This window comes from Salmo trutta, chromosome 19, assembly GCF_901001165.1.
Source record: "Salmo trutta chromosome 19, fSalTru1.1, whole genome shotgun sequence".
Taxonomy (NCBI): Eukaryota; Metazoa; Chordata; class Actinopteri; order Salmoniformes; family Salmonidae; genus Salmo; species Salmo trutta.
The window spans coordinates 43,711,968-43,730,188 of NC_042975.1; the positions used below are offsets into that span (position 1 = coordinate 43,711,968).

At 42.9% G+C, this 18,221-nt stretch overlaps 1 protein-coding gene across 2 annotated transcripts in view; it reads left to right on the forward strand.

Moving 5' to 3' along the window:
* The window catches only part of LOC115154661 (pyruvate carboxylase, mitochondrial), a 103,286-nt gene that overhangs the window by 36,372 nt on the left and 48,693 nt on the right, over nucleotides 1-18,221 (forward strand). For both annotated transcript variants that reach the window (XM_029701111.1, XM_029701112.1), the window contains 2 exons: nucleotides 6,699-6,861; nucleotides 16,123-16,305. In XM_029701111.1, the coding sequence (XP_029556971.1) occupies nucleotides 6,699-6,861; nucleotides 16,123-16,305 (346 nt within the window). The remainder of the gene's footprint in view (nucleotides 1-6,698; nucleotides 6,862-16,122; nucleotides 16,306-18,221) is intronic.

An 18,221-nucleotide genomic window follows, 5' to 3' on the forward strand; every position in this document is an offset into this window, starting at 1 on the left:
CTGCAATTGGCATTCTGCTGGCGCACTGCTCTGAGTGATTGGCTCTGGATAGGCACATGACTGTAATGCAATTGATTCTTACTCGCCAAAGGGGCATTCATGCCATAACCCTAGCCACTGGCTATGTTCTCCTCCGACTACGTGTTGAATTCTCTGGTCTGTATATAGCTCTCCGGTTGGTAGGCTATTATACCTCTGTTTTTGGCTGTCTGCCTGTATCATGACTTGTCATTGGTCCCAGTGATTAAGACCAATTAAGGACCCCTTCTGCCTACTGCGTGGTATTGGGAATCACTGGAAATGGCCCATGTCATCGTAATGTGTTAACTCCTTGGACTCTGCAACCTCTCCAGTCTCACAACATCCCTTTTTTCCTCCTTTCACATGAAGACTAATGCATTACAGTCAGTGCAGATCAAATCATTTTTGGTGCATTCACAATATCTTCTTACATTACTGTGATATAATGCCTCCTCTTGAAGCGGGCTTTAGGAACAGTATCCTGCGGTATGGAGCCCATATACTTTGGGTGGAGGTCATTGTTGTGTTGTGCTTTCCCTTCTATAAATTCAGTTAAGACAGGCTTATGGCAGACCTCAATTCTCTCAGCATTTGCGCCACTCCAATTCTCCTTCCCACTCCTCTCCCCTAATTCAATTCTGTGTGTGTGTTTACAGCTCAGTGTAGGCTCTGTCACTGACCCTGTAATGGTTTTCTAATCACTGAGTTGTGGCTAGATTGCAGCTGCACATTTGTTTGTCTATTCTGCAAGAAATTAAGAATGGGAGACGGGAGACGGGTAGACGAGGGAAGAGAAGACTACTAAACTGGCACACAAGGATGAGGAAAGCTTGTCAACGGATTGGTGTGTTCTGGGGGCTGGTTCAAAGACCTGGATCTTATTCAAATAAAAATGGGTTAAAGTGGAGAGGCTTTCAGTGGAAGGATTTTGGTTTGTCAGGAGGGAGAGGTGCAGAATTTTCCAGCACATCCACACCAGTGCTACATACGCTGCCTGGCATCAGCAATTAAAGTGGAATAAGAAATCACACTGAATATATTAATCCCCCTTCTCGTCTCCCTCTCTTCCCCCTCCTTCACTCCCTCTGCTTCCAGCTCATATCACATCTTTGGTTTTGTGCAATGCAGTCTCCTCTGCTTTTCCTCTGTCCCCCTTTCTGCTGCCTCTCCTCTGTCTCCCTCTCCTCTGTCTCCCTCTCCTCTGTCTCCCTCTCCTCTGTCCTCCTCTTGTATTTTCTGGGTATTTTCCACCCCTTTTCTTTCTTCCTACCACCCCAAGAGAGTTTGGGACTGAAATCAAAGTTTCAGTCTAGTGTTCTCTGTGAATAGGAGTTAGATATGAGACTTCTGACGTGTGTGTGTGTGTGTGTGTGTGTGTGTGTGTGTGTGTGTGTGTGTGTATAATTATTACTATAAATTATGAAATTTGGGTGCCAGTCCTTTATTGGAAAACATTTGTCTTCAGAGGAGACCTGACTTAGCAATTCTTTTTGCAATAACTTTACCAGAATAACAAGAACGTAATTATTTTATACCATCAACATTTTAATGATATGAATCAAAATATGTACAAAACATAATGATGATGAAATAGAATGAAAGATAAGATTTAAAGACTTTGACATTATGAACATTGAATGTCATACTCAATCTGCTGTGGCCGTGTGTCCTTGGGTCCGAAGTTGTTGTGCTTGTGGCGTTCTCCTTTCCTCGGATTGTGTTCCTGGTTGCTTTGTCTTTTGACCCTTTCTTGAGTTGCAGAGGCTGTGCTCTGAAGTGACTTCTCCGTCTTGAATGTTAGCTCTTTAAGTCTTTACCTAAACTGCTTGTAATTAGGTTCTTCAGCCCCAATTAGAAATGTACTAAATTGTAGGTAGGAGCCTACTCTTTCCCTAAAAGGTACTTTCCCTAACTTATCAGTTACTAGTTCGTGCCATGAAAAGCCAAGGCCCCTTGGTAGGTGTGCTAAGATGGAGGTTCTTTACCTCCTTTTGAGAAGTCGCTGAGCTGCTGGGCCCAGGGCAGAGACAGATCCAGGAGAATAATTATTGAGTTGGAGAGAAACTGCGCTTCGCTTACAAAACTCGTGCAAAATGTATGACAACATTAGAGATGCATATTTCCCACAGATAACACAAAGAATTGATAAATTCCCATATCTGTTAGGCAAAAGACTGCAGTGTGCTGTTTAGGTTCTGAAAAAAACTGAGTAAAAACTCAAACGAATGACTAGGAAAAAGCTCAAACCAAGTTTATTCACCCGCTGGGTCATACAGCTGGAAGGCCAACATGCAAGTCCCACAAGCACATTTTTTTAAATGTTATACCGTTGAACTAGGCAGAGTCATCTCCTTGCGTGTCTAAGATACACTGTCCTCTGTTAGGCAGAAACGCACTAGGTTCCTCTTATGGTCATGGCCCTGCCTAAGTCCAGGACCCGCATGTGAGAGGACTGTAAATCAGATTGGTCTTCGGGGTGCCCCCCTCCCAGCAGTGTCTTCTCACTTCAACAGTTGACCTTATCTCCAGTTGAGTTCCACATCCCTCATGGTTGTGGTTCCTCAGCAACTGGTCTGCCATATCAACAACTGAAACTAGACTTGCCCTTTTGCCTCCCTCCTTAGGAACATTTCATATTCAACAATAACATATTTGAACAGAATATGAGCTTTCTGCATGTCCCCTTTCTCAGTAACTTTCCAGATCACTCTAACTTTCCACACACCTAGTTCCTCTTGACCCTTCTTTGACCCTTCTTTGACCCCTATGTATGTATGTATGTATGTACGTATGTGTATGTGTATATATATATATATATATATATATATATATATATATATATATATATATATATATATATATATATATATATATATATATATATATATATATAAATAAAATTACATACACACACACAGTTGAAGTCGGAAGTTTACATACACTTAGGTTGGAGTCATTAAAACTCGTTTTTCAACCACTCCCCAAATTTCATGTTAACAAACTATAGTTTTGGCAAGTCGGTTAGGACATCTACTTTGTGCATGACACACACAATTTTTCCAACAATTGTTTACAGACAGATTATTTCACTTATAATTCACTGTATCACAATTCCAGTGGGTCAGAAGTTTACATACACTAAGTTGACTGTGCCTTTAAACAGCTTGGAAAATTCCAGAAAATGATGTAATGGGTTTAGAAGCTTCTGATAGGCTAATTAACATAATTTCAGTCAATTGGAGGTGTACCTGTGGATGTATTTCAAGGCCTGCCTTCAAACTCAGTGCCTCTTTGCTTGACATCATGGGAAAATCAAAAGAAATCAGCCAAGACCTCAGAAAACAAATTGTAGACCACAAGCCTGATTCATCCTTGGGAGCAATTGCTAAACGCCTGAAGGTACCACGTTCATCTGTACAAACAATAGTACGCAAGTATAAACACCATGGGACCACGCAGCCGTCACACCGCTCAGAAAGGAGATGCGTTCTGTTTCCTAGAGATGAACGTACTTTGGTGCGAAAAGTGTAAATCGATCCCAGAACAACAGCCAATGACCTTGTGAAGATGCTGGAGGAAACCGGTACAAAAGTATCTATAGCCACAATAAAACGAGTCCTATATCGACATAACCTGAAAGGCCGCTCAGCAAGGAAGCAGTCACTGCTCCAAAACCACCATTAAAAAAGCCTGACTGCTGTTTTCAACTGCAAATGGGGACAAAGATTGTACTTTTTGGAGAAATGTCCTCTGCTCTGATGAAACAAAAATAGAACTGTTTGGTCATAATGACCATCGTTACAATGACCATTTGGAGGAAATAGGGGGAGGCTTGCAAGCCAAAGAACACCATGCTTTGCTGTGGGATGGACTGGTGCAATTCACAAAATAGATGTCATGAGGAAGGAAAATTATGTGGATATATTGAAGCAACATCTCAAGACATCAGTCAGGAAGTTAAAGCTTGGTCGCAAATGGGTCTTCCAAATGGCAACGACCCCAAGCATACTTCCAAAGTTGTGGCAAAATGGCTTAAGGACAACAAAGTCATGGTATTGGAGTGCCCATCATAATCTCAATTCTATAGGACCTCAATCCTATTGAATATTTGTGGGCAGAACTGAAAAAATGTGTGTGAGCAAGGAGGCATACAAACCTGACTCAGTTACACCAGCTCTGTCAGGAGGAATGGGCCAAAATTCATCCAACTTACTGTGGGAAGCATGTGGAAGACTACCCAAAACGTTTGATCCAAGTTAAACAATTTAAAGGCAATGCTACCAAATACTAATTGAGTGTATGTAAACGTCTGAAATTGTGAGTTTAAATGTATTTGGCTAAGGTGTATGTAAACTTCTGACTTCAACTGTATTTATCCATCTATCTACATACACATACTTTTAACATGTAAAGTAATCAATAAGTTCTAGTCTGGTAACATGAATACGTATATTTCAAGCTAGAATCCAGCAGTGCAATCACAGCATCAAGATGTGTGGCCCGTTGCCATGAGAAAAGGGAAACCAGTGGAACACAAACATTGTAAATTCAACTTATATTTCTTTCTTCTCCTACTAGTCGTACTACAACTATTTGCATATTGCTAAAACACTATAGCTGATAATATAACACTTGATGTCTCTTTTTGAAACTTTTTTGAGCGCAATATTTACTGTCAAATTCTACGTTTTTTTGGTTTCTCACTTTTGTTTAGTTTATTTCACTTGCTTTGGCAATGTAAACATGTTCCCCATGGCAATAAATCCTCTTTGTATTTAATTGGGAGAGGGGGAGCGCTTTTCTATTCCTGCGAGATCACATGGTATCGCACCTAGGTGTGAAGGGCCCTTTTTAAGACTAATTGTCTTGGAGGTAGAAAGTGGGGAGAACAGTTGGGTTAATCCAATATGACAAAACGGCCCATTGCTTCAGTTGGAGGGGATTACTGCCTTGATTTGTAATTATGCCTTACTGAGACCTTGGTAACGCTGTCTTAGCCCGTGTAAATACCAAATGACAAAACAAGTCAAGAAGAAAAATAAGAGGCAGAAGCTGCTTCCCCCCCAGTGATTTTCACCAGATGAGCCTGTGCCTCTTGATGTCTTTGTTTTCTGTTTATCAAGTTTGAAATGCAGCCACTTACTTACTACTACATGAAATTAAAGTATCTTCTTAAAATTTGATTTTTGACTGGGCACGCTTTTTTTAAAGCGCAGTATAGAGAATGTGAACACGGCTACAGGAATGTCAGCTATTATATCAAATATGTAACGTTCCACCCACTAAATGATAGAATTTCACAATTACATGCAATTTTCTTACAATGAACTCTTTCGTTTGACCCTACTTGTAGAAAAGCCCTTTAAACATATTTTTCTAAATGCATTTTCTACATCAAATGTATTGTTTGGTGGCGAGCAATCCTGTTTTGGATTGAACGTTAACAATCAAAAGAGGTCAAGGAGTAGGTCGTTTTGTTAGTGGGCTCAGTAGGCTGAGTGAATGAGGAACTGATGTCATCAACCTTTTTCCCGAAGTGGTTGACAAAGTCGGTGGAGAAATAATGGTATACATTTTGTGATGGACGTATAAAATGATTGCCGGTTTTCAAGCTGCCCAGTTGTTTCTGCAATTGTTTCTGTCCGTTTAGAAGAAATTCCGTCTCTCAGACATAAGCAGCGTCCAACCTACTCCATGGCCTGAGATTCTGTTTGTCATGTTTTATAGCACATTTTGCCTGTGTGTTTGACTGTTCATAAAGTATTTGTCGCCACCAGCCAAAATGTTTCAATCCATTGATGCAACAAAAAACTCCTGCCCAGACACTTTGTTCCTTAAATTGATGTTTAACATTTAATGTAAGTACAACTCTGTCCCTTCATCTTATTGGTAAGAAAAAGTGTTCCCTCAGCCTCGAGGCACAGACATGCACACATATATATTTTAGTCATTCAATGAGCGGTAGACAAAAGTGATATCATTGACTTGGATTTTTTGAGATTTGCCTCCGAGCAATTACAAAAACATTCCCTCATATCGTGTGGAGCTCTGAGTTTTTGAATTACCATTAAATAGATTTTCTACCAACCTTTTTCATAATTAGAATTGCTAAATGGACAGACGTTTCTGTAAAAGTTAACAGCAATAGGGTTTGGTTTTTAGTTTTGCCTCATAGTATCGTGACTCATCAGATTTATATTCCTCTCCATCCGTGACTGAACAGAAACCAGTTCCAGCTCCCTCTGGAATGTTGGCTGTGGTCACAGTGGACCAAGTGTCAGTTATCTTTCCTTACCCTGAATACCTTTTCTGTGCTCTGTTTCCCCCCCACTTTTCCCTCCCCATCTCTCAGGTTTATTTTTCAAGTGCACTGAAGGCGTGTCATGAACCCAACATCACGTTTTAAAATGGGAATAGATATTGCTGTGTGAACTCTCATCTTCACATCAGTTGTGAATGTCACCACACTGCTTGTGTATCATGTAGGGGAGTTTCTCACAAGGTATCTGAAGTTGTCACGGGTATCGAGAGGAAAAACAAGATTCTGAACTGGTAACTCCTGTAGACATACCAGACTGGGAACTTTATGCACAACCGAGCGCATTTTCTTCTGTTTTCCTTGTCAATTCAGACAGCAAAATTCTCTCTTTGTACTCTCCCCATCTTCTTCCTGTCAGTGTGGACCTGGTTCATGCTCAGCTGCACGTGTGTGAGGGGCGTAGCCTGCCAGAGCTGGGCCTGAAGCAGGATAAGATCCGGATCAATGGCTTCGCCATCCAATGCCGTGTGACCACAGAGGACCCTGCTCGCGGCTTCCAGCCTGACACTGGACGGCTTGAGGTAAGCAACACCCCCCTCCCTCCCTGCAGACCGCTGCCACTCAGTTATAATGAGGCGCAGTCTCTCCCTCCATGTAGGTCCAGAAGGTTTCCTGACCCATGAGCCCTGACAGAACTATTTCCCAGGAAATAACCCTCCTAGCTCTACTTATGCATGTCCATTTAGGGTTCTGTGGTTGAGTGTTTATTTAGTTAATGCTGTAGACTTGGCGTACCGACCCTGTTCCCACAGGAGCCCTCTGGTCTGAATGATTGTTGGGGATGAGTTGCGTCTTGAAATAAATAATGGAACAAATATTGATATCTCCCGGTTGTTTGACATGTAGGCCTTGAATCAGCCCAAAATCCCCGTCTGTTCCAGCTGTAGATTGTCTGTCTAGTCTGGTCGTCTCTCTGATTCACACTAAGGAGCTAGGTTTTTTCCTAATGCATTAAGAGTTCAGCCTCAGATCTGCTCGGACTGCCCTCGGGGATCTATCTGAGCACATATATCCAGTAAATTGCCAAGCTTAATGGAAAATACGGAAATACCGGCCCAAAACTATCTTTTGGTATTTGATATCCACGTGCCCTTAATTCCTGAGACGATTTGCAAATTCTTAGCTCTTTCCTCAGCGAATTGGGAACGCTTGATGGTTTTTCCTTCCATGAGAATGCAATTCTCCATAATAAATATTTAAAAAAAAATAATATGCCATTTAGCAGACACTTTTTTTTTTTTATCCAAAGCAACTTAGACATGTGTGCATACATTTTACGTATGGGTGGTCCCGGGAATCGAACCCACTCCTGGTGTTGCAAGCCCAAGGCTCTACCAACTGAGCTACAGAGGACTATGAAATCAAGTACCCAGTACAGGCAGCCTGTGTAAACAAGTTCTGCATCAAGGTGCTGAGAAAGTGATACTAAGTTCTCATTCCACAGTTCTGAGAGTTAAGGATGTATCAAAAGTCGTAGTCTTTGTAGTCATGAACGTTTTCTACTTTTTCTCAACACACCCTGTGGGATTTGGAACGGTCTCTGTCTCTGTGTCTCTCTTTCCTTACCTCTAATTGAAAGGCAATGTAATGCAGCCGTAGTTCTTGTCCATGAGAGATGCAGCAGGTGACGGGTAGAGCATCAATATTGACAACTTGATGCATTATGGATGGGCATGGATTTGAGTAAATAGGTGTAGAGTGGAGCCAGATGGGTGAAATGCAGAAGGAATGTTTCAGTGTTGTCCAGGGACAGGATAGTAGATGAGGTACACACTACAGACGGGTTCTCTTTCCTTCCCACTTCTCCTCTCTCTTCCAAGTTTGTCTGAATGAGGGCTAGCTTTGAGTCCTCCAGGCTCTGCAACTAAGTGTCAACTTATATTTTTCTTCTCTGCTTTACGAGAGAAGGAGAATGTTTGTGCAACAAAAAAAGGTAACCCCCCCACTTGTAAGCAACGTGTTTGTGACATCTAGTAACGACTGGGGAAGAGGGAGGGAGGGGCGCAGGTTTAGCTCCGGACTTTCTCCTCCTGTGTTTCTTCTTCAGAAGCTAATTTGAAGACACAATGATGAATGAGGATGCAACTCCTAATGGATAAAATTCAGATATGCAGGGCGAGTAGGAGCACCGTCATTTAGTAGCCAGGGAAAATAAGCGTTAATACTTGTCATCGGTTCAATAGGTAATCACTGGCATTGGATCAGTGCACTTTGTTAGATTGTCAACGGTTCCTTTGAATTATTTTGACATCAGTCAATAAGTTTTTGTATTCTGCTCACTAACTGGGCAGGTGGTAAATGAAAACTGCTCGTGAAAACAACAGATTTACCTCTGCCTACTTTAAACAATCTGTCAAGGAAATGTTCAGTATCAGTATGCCAAGAAATTGACCAGTGTGGTTATTGTGATCACTGCGTTGTTGTTGCCATCATCATCATCATCATTATGGTCCTGAACAACAACCTTAGCATGATGAATGTTGAGCTGAGACATTCCAGACTGTTTGGAATGGGAGCTTCCCATTCTACTGGAGAGGTGCTGGGTGGCACCAATAATCTCCCTTTATATATCCGATTAGCCATTATCTAAACTCCATGCATATTTGACTCTTCGTGCAGATATTCCCAAGGGCATGGCCAATATCATGGAGACATTTTAAATCAGTTGGGCTTGCATCTGAGAATACTAAACAAAAGTCAAGGTTGCACACGTTGAGTAAGAGTTTTGCTGAATTGGCCCATGAAGACTTCCATGTTTTATTTGTTGGCTTTCACAGCTCTAACGGCAAATCTTTGAACCAGTGGTGCCATTTTGTTTTTCTGTGGTTTTCAGATGGCCCAGGGAATAAAGGCAAAGCCGACGATAACATTAGTATTCTGTATTAAGCTCTGTGTTGCCCCCATGTTAACAAAACCATCATTTGTGAAAGTGCCCGGATATTCCCAAGGCAAGACGACGTAAAATGTAACATGTACTTGTGAATTCCGAGCAGGGAACAGGAGAACTTGCAGGCATTCTATAAACAGGCAAAGTATGTTTGTGGTGGCTAGCTTTCTAGGCTCTCTGGCGGTGTGATCTGTCTTATTGTTCTCTTAGGTTTTTGTGCCAGAAACTGGCATGGTCTGCAGACTAGCTTCCACATTAAGTGACCCACCGTGGAATAAAGAATATTACTATTTTCATGTATTGTGGACTGACTAGACCAGGAGGATTCATGTATTAATTTAGATGCATGTTTTACGTATGCAGTTAATTTAGGACTGCGTCCCATCCCAGCCACACCCCTCTCAGCACAGTGAGACGTCCCCAGCTCCCTTCACTGCTAAATATGTATTAGTACCTGTCCTGTTCTCTTTATCCATTAGGTGGATGAATACTTGAGCCACTGTACTGAGCAGGGCAGTTTCCAGGGAACCATTCTATATCAGTGTTCTGATGACTCCTGCTCAGACTAACTTATACTGGCAGGCAAATTTTAATTCATATTTTTAAATTCATTAATGCCCCCAGACAATCCTTGTCCACAGACAGGTTTTTAACTTTTCAAATGACTACCTCATCAAATTCTTGGAAAAGCAGAATTGTTATTTTAAAGGTTCACAAAGTGAGTATATTTTCTGTGCTCAAGTAGCTAGTCACCCCCCCCCCCAAAAAAAGGGTCAAACCAGGAAGATGAGCCGTTTGAAACACTTGAATCTTGTTCAGCGTTTCTCTTCCCTGTGGTTAGTTGGGCAATCTCACTTGTAACCAGAGGATAGCCATGCTGGCTTTAATGACACAGCGACCTGGCATTAGATCGAGAAGGCAGCTCAAGACTGCAGCTGTCTGGACAGCAAATCTCAGCCACGTTCAATATTCCCAGAGGAGTTTCACATGTCCCGTTGTACAGTCCGTCTCTCTATTGTTCTACTGCCTCTGTTGTTCCCCACTCAAAAATGTGGCAACAGCTGACCTCAAACTACTGCATTGGGGTGAGATTTGAAATGGATGTATTTGAACATTTATGGATTTGAAAAAGGCATGTCCTCCTCAAGTTTGTTTGGCTGTTTCTACTGCAATATTGATACTGTCACTGAGCGAGGAGATGGATGTTTCTTGTCCCTGCTTTTTCAGTTGCCATTAGTGGCCTTCCAACCCAGTGTGTGCAGGGACTATTGTGGTGTAGGTTGGAAGGTAGGGGGAGGAGGAATTGAATCACTCCACGACTACATTTATACAGTGTTAATGAAAGCTGAAGGGGGGGGATTGAATAATTTGTATTTATAGCACAGGAGGTTCAGGGCACCTTTTAATTGGGGAGGACGGGCTCTTGGTAATGGTTGGAGTGGAAATATATGGAATGGTGTCAAATACATCAAACACATGGATTCCATGTGTTTGATGCCGTTCCATCCGCTCCGTTCCAGACATTATCACGAGCCGTCCTCCCATCAGCCTCCTGTGATTTATTTTTATATAGCTCATTTTAAAGAGCCGTTTACTGTCCTTTTTATACTGATTTGAGTTCATGTTTTCTTCATCCATTGACCAGCAGTTCATGGCCAATGGAATGAAATGTAAGGGTTTGAAATAATGCCGTACACCCACCCACTAAATTCCTGAATGCACTGAATTCATGCCTCTTCACGCTTGCCTCTTTTCAGTCTCTCCTGCTGGGGCTGATGCTTACCAAGATCTCCCATGTTTGCATTTACCTTCCATTCTTTCACACTCTGCCATTTTAATTTATTATTCTACTTGATGTTGGGCTACTATTCTGTGTTGTCCTTTATCACTGCTAAGTATTTCGTTTTTTTGCATCATGATGTGTTAACATGAACAAACCAGACTAGCTTAATTTAAAAACATATTTAACAGAACTGTCCAATGTAATACCCTGGTTAATATTTCCTTTGAATTTAGAACCCGCTGTATAGTACCTCTTTGTTTCTTATGAGGTACGGTAGTACATATTAAACCTGTATAGTCTACCCTATTTAGACAGGCACTCGTACCAATGTTGTTCATCGATGGAGAGCCCCATCTGTTGCAGACCCTGTAAAATAACCTCTCAAACTAAATCTGTCCCTGCTGCCCCAAATGAAATTGAAAATGTCCCATTTGCTGATACTTTGAAATGAATATCATTGCGCAGCCCCCCTCACCCCTTGTCCTGCGCCTAATAGAAACCAATTCACTGTAATTATGATGGACATTCTATTCCTCATGAAAAATGTGCCTCTGCACCACTGTATTTTATAGGTAATAAAAGTCTCCTCTTTTCATCCTCTGTTTACCCACGTTCTCCCCATTTTCGGGTGGTTTCCATTATTCATTCCTCCCCCTATCCTTGTCTACTCCTGTTTGCGTTTTCTAATTTTCAATTTTATTTTGGTCTCCTGAAATAATTTGGTTCTCTTCCCTTATCTCCGTCCACTGACTTCATTTCCCTCTTTCCTTTTTTTCACCTCCAACTCCTTCGCTCTCTCTCTCTTTCACCATCTTCCTCCTCTCTGATGCATTTTTAGTTTTAAACAAGTAATTTTTTTTAGGTTTCCCTCACTGCACACTCTCCCTCTGCTTGACATTTTCTTTTCTCATGCAATTCAATTCCATCCCACTCCGCATTTCTCTCTTCCCACCTTGGTTTGTTTTCAGACAATTGTTTTGCGCTCTCGTGTCTTCATGGTGTAATCCCTTCTGCTGTTTCTGTCCTTCTCTCTCCTGTTCAATTTGTCTTCTGTCCTGCTCTCCCTTATCCCCCTCTCCGAACAGTGTTTGTTGGCTCTTGATGAGTCTCCTACGCGTTGTCTTGCCCCCACCACAACCCTGGCCCCCAACCACAGCACTACATCACCTCTGAGTGTCTCTAATGTCCAGCCTAATGTGATTGTGTGTCATATTTGCAGAATTTCTGTATGACCGCTGACCCCGTACTGCTGCGTGTTCCAGGGAATGGTTCAATGGTTCCTAACCGCCTTCCTCTCCCCGCTTCGCCACCATGTTTCCTCTGAGATCCAATCTAATTAACGGGTCATATTTGATATTGCTCTAGTCTCCCAGGCACGCATCCCAGACTCATTAGTCTTCCTGTGTGTGTGTGTGTGTGTGTGTGTGTGTGTGTGTGTGTGAGAGAATGTGCATTTGTTCAGTCTACTTGTTGTCTCCAACTGGGGAATGTCAGGTTGTGTATGTTTTTGCAGCATCTAGAGAGCTGCTGTCTGCTGTGTTTTCCTGCCTAAACCTTGAATTATTAATAATGTCACTTTCAGCTGCCATGTAGGTTACAAGTCTCGTAAGGGGTGTCCATGGAGTGAACAGGTCTTTGTCTCTCTGTGTGTCTCTCTGAGCGGGACGGGGCATGAGAGTCCTTCTCCTGATGTCTTAATCGCAGCTGTGGTGCATTGCTGCTATGTCCCTGGGATTTGTTGGATCTGTTAAAGTGCGTGGGGACTCAGTTTTTGCAGGGAGGGAAAATGCTTACTGATGGGAGAGCAGGGTTTCCGTTGGGAAAATGTGGCACCGGACATTTGACTGGCAGCATTTTCATTTACCAGACATTTTGAGAAATGTACCTGACCCATGTGCGCTGTTAGAATAGGCTAACGTTCCACATTACATTTTTCTCAGCCCACAAGACGAGTAATAAACAGCAAAATCACTAGCCTGTCAATATACTATCCGCCATAGTAGAATAGAATCTATTCTGTTGGTCAGCTTGTCGTTCTGTGCGAGGAATAAATAGCCTATTTCAAACATACTCTGGGACAGTTGTTGGTCAGTAGAACCCAAATTCATACAACCAGTAGGCCTAGGCTACATAAAAAATGTGGCTGATGCAACAGATCAGAATGTCTAGCTGTAAAATATTGATCAACTATTATTTCTTCACATTTTATAAGCACAGCAATGGAAGTCGTTTATAAAAGAATTGCCTCCACGTTTGGTTGTATTTTGGCTAGGCTACTTTGGCGCAAGGTAAACATGTTACATAATATGTAGTAAAATGCTCAGGTTTCAAACAATTAAGTAGGCCTATATGTTTTCAAAATGCATACTACCGCCAACTCATTGCAAAGTGCTGTGATGCGCGGAAGCCTGCCTACCGTTATAGGCAATTTGAATGGGAAGTACGCTTCAATTACCAGTTGAGAAACAAGAAAAGCTCCTTTTTTCTTTTAAATCGTTTTTTAACACGTGATTTCATGTAGAATTGTTGCGCGATGATTTGGCTTCTAAAAGCATGTTTCTCTCCAGCAGCAACAGGAGCAGTAGCAGCAGCTTTGGTGCTGGCTAACAGATTTTCAGCTTAAACCAGGCTCTGTGTGCTCTGCGAGTGTGATAGTCGTTATGAGTCTTATTTAGGCCTAAGGAAAATGCACACCCAAGTTAATTCAACTAAATGGTGCAAAATGAACCCAGAAACCGATGAGCATGACCAGTCGAATGTGTTTCCATCATTGAATGTGCTAAAAAACATTTTATTTTTGCAATTAGATTTTTTTAAATTATTCTCCCGGACAGTTGGCCGGCGTCAATTTTATTTATTGGCTTTTAATTATTATTATTTTTGTCAAAAGCCGTCCCAAAGGACACCCTGTGGGAGAGATTTGAGAAGTGTCCACATTGTATCAGCAGTTCAACTAGCTGCACTGGACATACACATTCTCAGGCAGAGCTTTAATATATTTGCATAAATCATTTGACTTGTTTCAAAAAATAAAATAAATTAAAAAGCAGAAATATCTAGCAGCAAAAAGCTTGTTCCCCTCTAGCTTAACCGTGAAGACAGTTGTCTGGTCATATTGGGCTACGTAGTGCAGCTGATCTTATTCCACTCCTGTGTGCGACGTTGGCCAGGACGACAGGAGGTGTTCAGTAGACATGCTGAACAAGTCTATCTGGCATACCGTGTTCCTCCGGAGGACCCTGCCTCTGTTGTGGATGTGCTCTACACAGCTGGGTAGGCTTGGGCAAACCTTCGGTTGAACTTGTCAAACTGACAAGGCGTTGGAAGTCGTCTGTAAGTGAGGGAGGCAGGGAAGGAGGGGAGATGCTAAATACAGGTGGTGTGAAGCCTTTGTTGGACTGACAGTTTTTTAGTCAGGTTGGATGGGTCCTAGAGGTTGTGGGGTTAGAGGCTGCAGCGTGGTACGGGTACATGCTTGACAAGGAGGTTTTAGGCTGTGTGAATTAGTGTAGGTGTTGTGACCTACTTTTGAACGGAGGATTGCTGTGTCTAACGATGGAGGGGGAGGGGATGGCGCTGAGTGGAGTTGGATTGGCAGGCCGCCATCTTAAGTTGCCCTGTTACCTTGACGACAGAGGTTGAAGCGTCGCACAAGCATCCTGACAGAAACGAGCACGTTTAGACCCCCTCAAGCCTCCCTCCCATGATGCAGCATGTGCTCCAAGACCAGAGCGCATTAAACCTCAGATCAGTTTAATCTCCCAGACAGCGTGAGAGAGAGAGATGCAGGACATACACACTGAGTCTGGCCCGAAAGGTTTTAGTCACTGTGCTGTGGCAGCGTGATTGGACATCATCCAGTGTTACCTTGGAGCCATGGGGTGATCGCCTCTTTCTGCCACAAATACTGAATGTTGTTTTTTTTCTGACACTGCCCATTACTGTGGGCTTCATCCCTCCGGGTAAATTTCCGTTAATAAACAGTGGTAATAACGTTTATCAGAAAATTCTCTGTTCTTCAATTAGGCTACTGTTTGGAAAACGATCAAACACAATCGTAGTTGTAACTTGCTCATTTGGTTACTTTTCTATATATTAAAAACACTGGCATACGATCTGTCCCAAAATGCTAAAATGTACTATAGAACGTTATTCGGCGAAGATTGCGACATCCTATTCCGATCTATTTGAGAGATTTGGACAATTGAAATGTGAGCGCTCCAAGATACACAGCAGCGCCAAGGGTGGGGATCAGCACACTGCAGAACACATCCTCTCTCCCAGCTTCTCCTCACAACACGAGGGCTGGGGCTCTAACACTTGCAACGCAGGTGGACATGTTTAATTGTGTTGGGAGGCTGTTTGGCTGCGATTGTTCTGATATGTGTAAGGGTCCTCCCTGCAGTGCCTCTCACACAGTGAGAATGAGGTTAACAGTGCTTTAATCCCTACGCTGGGAGGCACACGAAGGCAGAGTGATGGGAGTTTGGAGAATGAGGGGGTGACTCTTACGGAGCTAAACACAATTTTCAGTTGCATTTTCAGTTTTCAACCAATAAAGAGATCAGCACAGCACGGTAATACCAAGCTTGAATAATTCAGTGGTTCAGTGCCAACACTATGTGTCACCCATTTAAGGGCAATATCTGCTGTTTGGAAGGCTAGGTTTTATCCTTGGCCTGTTCTGATATTGCACAGAGCCTAGCCCAAGACTTTAGGAACATCCTCTCTTTTGTGTGTCTTTTCAATCAAACCTTTTCATTTGGAATGTTAGCTTTACTGGCATCCTGTGTGCTTCTTTTTGATTAAAAACAATCAAAAGTCTTAGAATTTTAATTGGCCCATGAAATGCAGCTTGTTTAAAGGATATCAGCTAATTTAACATATCGCACAGCTACAGCCGAGACTACCGCTGACTAATTGAGTGAATTGACAAACATGAAACTTGGGAAAAGGTTGAGTGTTATCAAAGGATAGGAATTGCCACATTTGTAAATGTGCATGTACTTCGTACATACTCCGTATCAACAGGGTTGCTCTTTTCCTGGCGCCTGTCTTATCTGTTGCATTGCTGCCTGCACACCCCGTAATTCTTCTGTCCCCATTCTTCAGGTGTTTCGGACTGGAGAGGGCATGGGCATCCGTCTGGACAGTGCCTCCGCGTTCCAGGGGGCCGTCATCTCCCCCCACTACGACTCCCTCCTGGTCAAAGTCATCGCCAGCGGGAATGACCTGCCTGCCGCCGCTGCCAAGATGAACCGGGCGCTGGCAGAGTTCCGTGTCCGCGGGGTCAAGGTAGGGTCATTACCCACAGCACGTCGTGTCTAAATGTGTCGTGTGGCCACATTAGCCTTTTTTTTTTTTTATTCTCCAACTGCTCGACTCAAGTAGTAAAGCAGTGTGATGTATGAGGTGGATGGCTTCAAATCTAAATGTATCCAGTCATCAAGAATTTAGAACTTGTCAGAGAACCCGAAAGTGCGTGGAAGTGCATCTTTTGAAAGTACCCTGTTTTACCCCTGTTTTACCCTCACCTGAAACTGTCTGCATGTGTCATTACTGTGTTATGGTCAGGGATGCTTTTGGCATGAGATCCTTAGTAAGGGAAAAGCTACATAGTGAAAAGTGCTGAATGTGGCAACTCTGGAGAGGAGAGTCGTGGAAAGCAGGAGCTCTTTGAAAAGGATGTCAGAAGGCTAAGTGAGCAGGGAGAAGTGAACTGTGTTGAGGCCATTACGGGCCATTAAGGCCAGTCAGGTCATCTATACCTTGATGATGAATCTGGTTCTGATCAAAGGCATTTTAATCACTATGCTACTGTACTGCAAGGTCAAGTGAGCTCTGTTCCTTCTCTATTCGTAGTTCCATCTAATCCAATCCACAGGCGACAGATAAAGTCAATGATGAAACATTTTCTCCACAAAACCTAGATTTGTTTTCTTGCAAGAAGCGCATCTTTTAAATGGCACCATTTTAAGTGGCCAATTATTTAGTAGCAAGGGGAAGTAGAAGCTAATTATACAGGGGATGGGATGGCTCATGTGTAAGCATGTGACAGAGGATGAAAGGCTAGCATATTAGAAACATTCAGGCAGGAGGAGTCTACTTTCAACTATGTATCGAAGAGGGCTTTGGTTTGGAATTGTAAAGTAGAGAATCAGAGATATAGATCAGTGGGATTTCTTTGTTTATTTGATACTAGTGTCAATAACAACATGTTCACATGAAAGCAAAGTATGAAAGGCAGTAATGGCTGTCTGGATGTATTTTTGTCGGATATGTGAGAGGAGATTCTTGTTCTGCCAGCCTTAGTTTTCCATGGCTCTAAATGAAACCTTTGATTGGGGAAAGTGTGTGTGTGTGTGATTTGAGCGAGGGTTAGAGGCAGCAGCTGCACCATGGCACAGCTGAGCTTTTGATGGGCATGCAGCGGGGCAACTCTCCAACATTGATCAGTGGTGGAACTCCGGTCTTCTGACCGTGTCCGACCCCCTTCACACACTTGCATTTCCTCCCCCAGCCTCTTCAGACCTCCAGCAGCGTAATCCCTTCTCTTGATCGTCCTTGTTCTGTTTCAGCCTGTCTAGTTTCCCCTTCCCGAAGTTGTGTCCCTAATCCCCTCCTCTTTTTGACCTATGCTGATGCAGTGTGACAGAATACTGCCCTGGAGTTGTGATATTTCATTGCTCCTTTATTTCCCCTATCTTGAACCCCTCTCAGCCTCTCCCTACCCCTCGCTTTCCCCAAGTTTATGCTCTCCTCTGCCCCGGAGGTGTTTTGTTGGCATGAGGATTTGCAAAGGCAGCACTCCAAAATATCAAAAGACATTAAAGCTGCTCGAGATCATCCCCTCTCTGCTCCACAAAGGCACTAACAAGCCAACTGTCACGTGTTAATGGCGGATTTTCACTTCAGGACGGGTGAACAAGTTTAAACCATGTCTGTTGCCCAATTCCCTCCCTCCATTTCTTTGCGTGTGTGATTCATTTCCCTCGCTGCGTAAGCTAAACTCTTTCTCCCTATTCCCCCCCCCCATCATGCATCCCTCCTTTCCCATTTCGCCATCTCTCATGCTGTTCCTCCCAGTAGAGGAAGGCCACTCAAATCCCATCAAGCCGCAGCAGTGTCTCTTTTATTAAGCAGCTTCAAATAGCTCATTTATTTAGCACTGACACCACCAGAGATTTAATTACCTGTTCAAATAAGAGCCA